General features: G+C 41.6%; 1 protein-coding gene across 1 annotated transcript in view; it reads right to left on the bottom strand.

The window, feature by feature from the left end:
• CACNA1G (calcium channel, voltage-dependent, T type, alpha 1G subunit) overlaps positions 1 to 9,518 on the bottom strand; it is a 573,869-nt gene that overhangs the window by 80,845 nt on the left and 483,506 nt on the right. Inside the window, exons 22-25 of the mRNA XM_015410725.1 lie at positions 2,381 to 2,507; positions 955 to 1,080; positions 249 to 338; positions 3 to 24 (exon numbers count right to left, since the gene is read on the bottom strand). Coding sequence (XP_015266211.1) covers positions 3 to 24; positions 249 to 338; positions 955 to 1,080; positions 2,381 to 2,507 — 365 coding nt within the window. The remainder of the gene's footprint in view (positions 1 to 2; positions 25 to 248; positions 339 to 954; positions 1,081 to 2,380; positions 2,508 to 9,518) is intronic.

The following is a 9,518-nucleotide window of genomic DNA, read 5'->3' as shown; positions in this document are numbered from 1 at the left end:
CCAAGGGTTATAGTTCATGATTGGCTACAAGGTAGAGGAAGAAACTGTTAAAATGAGTATTGAGTATATGAATATTGAGCATATGAGTACAGAAGTGGGATACATTTTTTAAGGCTTGGACCTTGCTTTGTTGCATGACAACAAAGTACCCTGGAAATCCACATTCCCTGTGGTTTTAACAAAACAAAATAATAAATAATTTTTCTATTTTTCTCTTGCCGTTCTGGAATTTAATGTCAAACACATACCTGCTGATCCACTCCTACAGCATCCAATCCATCATACATGATGTCCACCCACCCATCTTTGGAGGCCAAAACAAATAGAGACATTAAGGCCTACAAAGGTAAAAGGAAACAGAGCATTACATCCAAGAAGAAAATATCTTTTTATTTGTGCATTTCTACTATTTTCTCTTTGCTTGTGCTTGCTGTTTTAGCTTGCTGATAACAATAAGCGACTTTCAAGTTAAAAGACTCCTGCCAGCAAAAACCTGTCAGTGACAGATACTGGCCCAGCAAAGAAGGTTAAAAAAAGAAGAAAGTCCGGTCCATTTTCACCCTCCAGGCTTCTACCCGTCAATTCTAATTAGCCAAACTACATTGCTGAAATATGGATGGGTTCCAGTGGCAGTTGTAAATGAATGGAGATATTAGGATATTCAGAGTACAGCATGTCCAGCTGTACAAGGCAAGGCCTTTTCCTAGATATATGTGGTTTGCTGCGTAGCAGTAGAGCAGCTAAACAGACCAAGGAAGAATGTGTGTTTGTCTTAATTCGGAAATAAATGTATACAAACTTATGGATACCACACTGGGGACCTTTAAATGTACTCTGTACATCTAGGAAACATACTATTTGTTATGGCAGCTGGGTATCTGCAAGAATACTTTGTACATATTTTAAATCAAGGAAATAAAGGAGCAAAGAAGCAGATTACCATTCCATTAATACCTGGCCGAGATTATCAAAATTATACTTGTGCCGGACCCATTTGTAGCTGGCTTCTGCACAGTCTGATTTGTTGGTGATGTTCCTCGTATCCTCCCCTTGGCAGACAAAAAACTTCCCCTTGAATAACTGTGAAAACCAAGCATTGACAAAAGAATTGGCACAGGTCCCCTGCAGAAAACAAATGGATCCTCCAGGACCTACCATATAGTCTTCAAACATAGCATACTGGAGGCAAAAGCTTCATGAGTGTACAACATGATGCTCAGTATGTTGTCAAAGGCTTTCTGGGTTGTATGGCCGAGGTCTTGGCATTGTAGTACCTGACGTTTCACCAGCAGCTGTGACTGGCTGCATCCTCAGAGGTATAACACAGAAAGATGGAGTTCTCTCTGTATTGACACAGAGAGTACTGTATCGACACACCATCTTTCTGTAGTATACCTCTAAGGATGCCAGTCACAGCTACTGGCGAAACGTCAGGTACTACAATGCCAAGACCATGGCCATACAGCCCGGAAAATCTACAACAACTAATGATGCTCAGTGTTAAAAACTCTCATAATTTAGCATTACCTTATAAATTGGTTAAAAGATTGGGAACAAGCTACATAACTCAACTGTACTGAGTCATTGACTTCAACAGAGCTGGATGTGGTTATCAACAGTGTAGGAGGTAACAAGATTTCAGATGATTAAAACGTTGGGGTTTTTTAATGGCAAACAGGAAGTGAAAGTGTGACAACCAATACGATGCATATCAGTTTAATGGCCTGTATCAAGCCAGGCTGAGTTGTCTGCCCCCTTTTTACTGAATGACAGCAAACACTGGTATGCTTTGCTTCACAGTGTTAGAGCCCCCTTCTCATAAGGCTCTTTTTCTGAACTTGCAAAGAGATGCCAAAACTTTAGGGTTCTGTTTAAGAAAGCCAAACAACAGAGACGGATAGAAAGATCATACATGTCTTATGAAGTGTCAATATTTTTAATAAGGAGTATTATATTTGTGATTTTATTATTTATGTCTTAATTAGCCACCTTGGTGGACTAGACACTTTCTGCTGGGTTTGGATCAAGCAGTGTCCTCTGCCAACCAGCTACACCGGTTAATTATTAATCAAGGCTCTTCCCCCAGTATATGAGCCTGTGTGATACATGTAACTGGATACACACTGTTGCTGCATGGTACACACTGTCACAGCATACATAAAATATTTTGCATCTGTTAAAAATGGGAAGCAGCTCTGAGACATGCAGGTTTATTTTACTTATTCTTCCCACAGTCACCTGTGGAGTTGTGTAGCTTGACGACTCTTGGCCTTTACTTGTGGCACATATGGAAATTTGCAAATTTGTATGAGTATGCTGTTTCTAAGCAATGAATTGATTATGAGGGCCTTTCAACTTCAACAAATCCTACACAGCCTACCTGGACTCCCAAGATGCCAAAAATGATGAAGAAAGCGCAGCAAATCACAACAATGTTTCCAATAGGTTTTAGGGATGACATCAGGGTTTCCACCACTAGCTTCAGCCCTTGTGCTCGGCTAATGACCCTGAAAAGCAAAAGGCAGACCATTAATGATCTCCTAAGACTTCATGCCCAAAGGGAATAGAACATAAAGCAAGTAGCCCAAATATAAGCCCAAAAAATTAATTATCCTTTAATTGACTAAATTGCCTAAAAACTGAACATTTAAAAGGTATAATGAAGCTGAAAATGTGCAACTGGGAGAGCACTGATCCCTCTTCATTACAACAAATATGAATGAGACTTGAGTGATTGACTTACTGGGGGTGGGTGGGTTGCATTTAGACTATACAAGTGGGAACCTGCAAGCACTTGTGAGAAGCATCTCACTTCCCCCTCTCCCACTATTTTCTCTTTCCCTTTCCTGAAAGCTCCCATAGTCTCTCCCCTTTTCCTGCTGCCTTCTCTCCTTCTAGGGTTGTCCTTAGAGTGGACTTCATAGCCAAGGACATTTTTTTCAAAGTTTGGAAGATTATTCTTATTTAAATTCTCAGTCAAAATCCTTATGGAAAATAGTGTAACCTTTGGAGTTTTTTCATGTATATGGCTCTAAAGAAAATTTCAAAATTATATACAAGTAATAGCCTTCGTTATATATTTCATGGTTGTATTCTGTTTTAGCTTATCAACTCTTTCCGTGAACTCCTTTTGTTGTTAACCTTATTTTGGAGTTATGGCTTAAATAGGGAAGCTTGCATTTTCAAGTGCAGAAAAAGATGCCAATTTTGTTTACATAGAAAAGACTGGATCTTATTAACACAGAAACTGAGTACTTGGGGACAATTAACATATCCAAAAAGAAGTCAATTTGGCTTCAGCTTCATGTATGATTTCTATCAAAATACTGTAAAGAAAATATTATTACTTTAGGCGTATGTATACACACACACCCCAGCTATGTTTTGCAATGATGAAACATTCCTACTGATTGGGCAGCTATACCAAAAATAATGCTCTGAGGATTTGATGTTGCCTGTAATTAAAAAGGTTAAAGACAAAATACATACTTTACAAGAAGACATAGTCACTACAATTGAAATTTTAAAAAGTAACAACAAGGAGGAGAAATTGGAGAGATTAGTGGCAGACAAAACGGTCATGAAAGACATTGGGAAAAATAGAGTATCAACATTTTCAGCTAAAATTACATTTAAAGAATATCAAGTCCTTCAACAATTGAAGAATGATCCAAACATCAGTATTAAGGAAGCAGAGAAGGGTGGGGTTCGAGTGGTTTCAAATAACCAAAATTATATTTTAGAAGCACCTAGACAGTTTAATGATCTCACTACCTACCATACATTATCTCAGGATTTTTCCTCTCAACACTTTAATTCTTTGAGCCAACAGTATGAGGAAGAAGTTTTAAAATTTCCATAGTCTTATTTGCAGCTAAGCAAGGTATTGATGGTTTTTTAATACTGTTGCAGCTAAATAAAATATTCATTTTTAAATTTGATACACTGCCCCAAGGGACTCAAACAGTGAAATGGAATATGAATTAAGTTTTTTTTTTTTAATAAGGGGTATTCCATGACTTTATGTTACCAAGGTTGGCTGTAAATTTTGCAGAATCATGTAATTTCATCCCTCTGGCCACCTGATACTAATTAACTCTACTACAGAGTAAAAAAGTTAGCTGTTACATTTCCATTTTGGCGGCATTCCAATCCCCTGAGGAGTAAAAAATTGGAAGCCATCCCAACTCCGCAGCCGTAAACAGCCAGTTGGAGGAAACTTTGGAAACAATCCAATTTTAAATTGTAAGTAGCAGGCTATAGAGGGATGAGAAACAAGTAACCAAAAGGTTTTTAAATATGTAACTTTAAGTATGACTTTTGTAAATGTATTTAGACTTCATAAATGTCTTGTTAATGTACATTTCAGTTCATAAGGTTAGCAGGGAGAAGGGATATGCCCCCAAACGCATCCTAGCCTGGGTGATTCAACAAGCAAATCCTTAGAGTGGACTTCATAGCCAAGGACATTGTCAACTCATGTTTTTCAAAGTTTGGAAGATTATTCTTGTTTAAATTCTCAGTCAAAATCCTTTGGAGTCTTGTCATGCATATGGCTCTTAAGAAAATTTCAAAATTATAAACAAGTAATAGTGTTCTTTCACAGTTGAATTTTGTTTTAGCTTATCAACTCTTCCCGTGAACTCCTTTTGTTGTTAACATTGGGGGGGGGGGCAGCTGGAGATCTCCTGGAATCACGACAGATCTCCTAGCTACAGGAATTGATTCCCCTTAGGGTTGCCGGACTGAGGTTGGGAAACCCCTGAAGATTTTGGGGTGGAAACTTGGGAAGAAGTGGTTTGGGGAGGGACACCAACCTCAGCTGGACATAATGCCATAAAGTCCACCCTCGAAAGCTGCCATTTTCTCCAGGGAAACTGATCTATGTTATCTGGAGAGCAGCTGTAATTCCAGGTGATCTCCAGCCCCCACTTGGAGGCTGGCAACCCTAGTTGTCCCGAAGGAAATGGCTGCTTTGGAGGGTGTCACTATACCCCTTTGAAGTCCATCTGCCTCCTTAAACTCCACCTTCCTCAGGCTCCCCCTCCCCTAATTTTCAGGAATTTCCTAACCTCTTTTTTTTTTTCCCTCCTCTTGGCAATCCCAATATCCTCTCCCTACCTCACTCTCTCCTTCTCAGCCATTCACCAACCTTCCTTTTATCTGCTTCCCATCTTCAGCTATGTTTATTCTTTACTTACTTCATTTATACCCCACCTTTCTCCACAGTGGGGACCAAAGCAGCTTACACTATTCTCTCCTCCTCCTTTTTATCCACATAACAACCCTATGAGGTAGGTTAGGCTAAAAGTATATAACTGATCCAAAATCACCCAGTCAGCTTCCACAGCCAGATGGGGATTCGAACCCGGGTCTCATAGAAGACCCTGAAGCTCTAACCACTACACCACACTGGCTTTCATGGGGTGGATGCTGTTGGACAGTAGCAAGCAGCCAGGCCTAGTTCAGTCATGCAAGTCGGGTGGTATCAAGTCTCCCACCTGGAGGTTGCTTCAAGGCCTAAGGTGGGACCTGGGCATATCCCAGTACAACTGAACTCCAGATAACTGAGATCTGTACCCCTGGAGAAAATGCCTGCTTTGGAAGCTGGACTCTATGGCATTATATTCAGCTGAAGCTTCTCCCGTCCCCAAACCCTGCTCTCCTCAGACTCTACCCCAAAATCTCCAGGAATTTTCCAACTGGATCTGGCAATCCTAGTTCTCCCTCAAAGACCAAAACAGGACTGGAAAAGGCCTTGCCCCCACCACCTACCATTTAACTCACAGAAACCGAAGCTTGGAATGCTGTGGTTGCCTAGCAAAAGCCACTGAGAGAATCCATTGCTTAAAGCTACAGGTACTCCTTTTATCATTTTTTGATTTTTTAAAGCACCCTAGTCTTGTTGTTGGGGTTTTTTTTGGATTTCACCGTTTTCTGTAGACCTAGGGGCTTTTTCAGGTCTGTAGAAAGATCTGTCTTGCCCATTCACAGGTTCAGTGACTAGATTTAAAGTATCCAAAGTATCCTGACTTTGCTGTTAGAATATAAGATACCTCTCATAGTGATAACATCCACAGCAGGGTAAAATTGGTATCTGAACGGCATTACCATTTTGCAATCAACTATACATTATGGCATTCCCCCCTTAATGCTTCTATAATTTCTGCCATGTTTTATACTACGTTATTGTAACCTTCTGCTTTGTAAGGCTATAACTACAACTATAATGAATAATTTCCCAATAGACTTTAGAAGGCAACTGCAAAGATATGTATTTTATTTGGGATTATCACTGGGATCTTATGTTTAAGGGATACACCCCTCTTACTACCCTGACCTGGATAGCCCAGGCTAGCCTGATAGATCTCGGAAGCTAAGCAGGGTCGGCCTTGGCTAGTATTTGGAAGAGCAACCTCCAAGGAGCACCGGGGTCGTGACAAAGAGCCAGGCAATGGCAAATCACCTCTGAAATTTCTCTTGCTTTCAAAACAAGTCTAGGTCGCCACCTAGTGGTGCATAATGCAAAAAGAGCTAGAACTTCTGGCTGCCAGACAATCTTAGGATCTCCTGGCTATTCTACACACAATGGCATACAGCAATTAATTAATTACCCCGTCACTATGATTCATTACCATTTAACAAATGGGCTAATGCTAATTTAAGAATTTTACTATCATGAACAAAATGTATGTATTGGAATACTTTAGGATGAAAGCAGCCTTGGGAAAATGTTGAAAAGAACAGTTTTCATATAGGAAGAATCCTATTAATTTTACTTTGAAGGGCAGAAGACTGTTGTTGTTGTTCAGTCACACAGTCGAGTCCGACTCTTCGTGACCCCAAGGACCACATCATGCCAGGCCCTCCTGTCCTCCGTCATCCTCCGGAGTTTGCTCAGTTTCATGTTCGTTGCATCTATGACACTGTCTAACCATCTCATCCTTTGTCATCCCCGTCTTCTTTCACCTTCAATCTTTCCCAGCATCAGGGTCTTCTCCAGTGAGCGCTCCCTTCTCATTTGCTGGCCAAAGTATTTGAGCTTCAGCTTCAGTATCTGGCCTTCCAGGAAATAGTCAGGTTTGATTTCTTTTAGGATTGACTGATTTTATCTCCATGCAGTCCAGGGGATTCTCAAGAGTCTTCTCCAGCACCATAATGATGTCTATTATTTGTGTTTCAATGTATTTTTAATGTCAGCTGCCCTGAGCCTGCCTGGCAGGGAGGGTAGGATATAAATTGAATAAAATAAATAAATAAATAATTCAAAAGCATCTATTCTTTGGTGCTTGGTCTTCCTTATGGTCCAACTCTCGCAGCCATACATTACTACTGGGAATACCATTGCTTTGACCATACGGACTTTTGTTGGCAGGGTGATGTCTCTACTTTTTATTATGGTGTCTAGGTTTGCCATAGCTTTCTTCCCAAGGAGTAGGCATCTTTTAATTTCATGGCTGCAGTCACCATCTTCAGTGATCTTGGATCCCAGGAACGTGAAGTCTGTCACTGCTTCCATGACTTCCCCTTCAATGTGCCCAGGATTGATGGGGCCAGATGCCATGATCTTAGTTTTTTGGATGTTGAGTTTCAAGCCAACTTTTGTGCTCTCCTCTTTCACCCTGAGCAAGCGGCTCTTGAGGTCCTCTTCACCTTCTGCCATTAGAGTGGTATCATCTGCATATCTGAGGTTGTTGATGAATTTCCTGGGAATCCTAATTCTGGTTTGTGATTCATCCAGCCCGACATTTTGCATGATGTACTCTGCATATAAGTTAAATAAGCAGGGTGACAATATACATCCTTGTCGTACTCCTTTTTTTATGCTAAACCAATCAGTTGTTGCATATTCGGATCTAACTGTCACTTCTTGACCGTTTCTCAGGAGACCTGTGATGTGGTCTGGTACTCCCATCTCTTTAAGGACTTGCCACAGTTTGTTGTGACCCACACAATCAAAGGCTTGAGAGTAGACAATGAAGCAGAAGTAGATGTTTCTCTGATACTCCCTTGCTTTCTCCATAATCCAGCGAATGTTGGCATTTGATCTCTCGTTCCTCTACCTCTTCGAAACCCAGCTTGTACTTCTGGCAGTTCTCTATCCATGTACTGCTGAAGCCTAGCTTGTAGGATCTTGAGCATGACCTTGCTAGCGTGTGAAATGAGTGCAATTGTGCGATAGTGTGAACACTGCCCTTCTTTGGAATTGGAATGTAAACTGACCTTTTCTAATGCCACTGTTGCATTTTTCAAATTTGCTGGCATATGGAGAGCAACACTTAAACAACATCATCTTTTAAGACTGAATAACTCAGCTGGGATACCATCACCTCCCCTAACTTTGTTATTAGTAATGCTTTCTAAGGCCCATTCGACTTTGCACTACAGGATGTCAGAGCTGAGCTCTGAGCAGGAGCAGGAGAGAGAGCTGTGAGAGAGGTGAGTGGGTTTCTTTTACTTGCTTTCAGCTGAGAGAATTCAGCTAAGGATATTTTGTGGGAAAACTGTGTTCAGCAGTGTGTGGAAGCACTTAGAGTTCTTGCAGAGTCCTGTCTGATTGAGTGTGTGAGAGGAACGGGCATTGTTTGACTGGGATTGCCTGTAATTGAGAGGAAGTGGAAGGGGCATTGTTTTGCCTGTGACTGAGTGCCTGGGTGAATTTGAATTTGAATAGCTGCTGCCTGACCTCTGCTGGGGGAGGCCTCTATTTAAGGAAGCACCTTGGCAGAGGAGACCAGCTGAGCTCTGAGCAGGAGCAGGAGAGAGAGCTGTGAGAGAGGTGAGTGGGTTTCTTTTACTTGCTTTCAGCTGAGAGAATTCAGCTAAGGATATTTTGTGGGAAAACTGTGTTTAGCAGTGTGTGGAAGCACTTAGAGTTCTTGCAGAGTCCTGGCTGATTGAGTGTGGGAGAGGAACGGGCACTGTTTGACTGGGATTGCCTGTAATTGAGAGGAAGTGGAAGGGGCATTGTTTTGCCTGTGATTGAGTGCCTGGGTGAATTTGAATTTGAATAGCTGCTGCCTGACCTCTGCTGGGGGAGGCCTCTATTTAAGGAAACACCTTGCCAGAGGCACGAGGGCTCTTTGCCTGTGGCTCTTAGACTAGGGGCTCTGTAAGAAGCCCAAAAAGAGCCAGAAAGACAAGGCCCTAGGCTCTTTGTCTTTCCCGTAAAATTCCCGTAAAATAATTTGACTTTGATAACAAAAACCACATAAATACCAAGGGTTAAAAAGGGGGATTATATTTATTATTTATTTATTTTAAAAGAATTATGAAGCCAGAATGCCAGCAGGGGGTTGGGTCCCACTGGGCAGAAGTCTTGGGTGTGTCCTCGGTGCAAGGAGCTCCTGGTTCTCAGGGAACGTGTGTGCTCCCTTGAGGCCAAGGTGGCTGACCTGGAGAAGCAGATACAGTCAGCTAGGCACACAGAAAAGACTCTCGGGGACTTGTTAGCTACGTCCCACTCTGGATCTGGCAGCCCCGCTGCTATCAGGGAGCATGAGGGTCTAGGGGAAACA

Source organism: Gekko japonicus, unplaced genomic scaffold, assembly GCF_001447785.1.
Source record: "Gekko japonicus isolate JY-2015 unplaced genomic scaffold, Gekko_japonicus_V1.1 scaffold15, whole genome shotgun sequence".
Taxonomy (NCBI): domain Eukaryota; kingdom Metazoa; phylum Chordata; class Lepidosauria; order Squamata; family Gekkonidae; genus Gekko; species Gekko japonicus.
The sequence above is the reverse complement of the archived record's forward strand: the minus strand, read 5'-3'. Positions and strand labels throughout refer to the sequence as shown.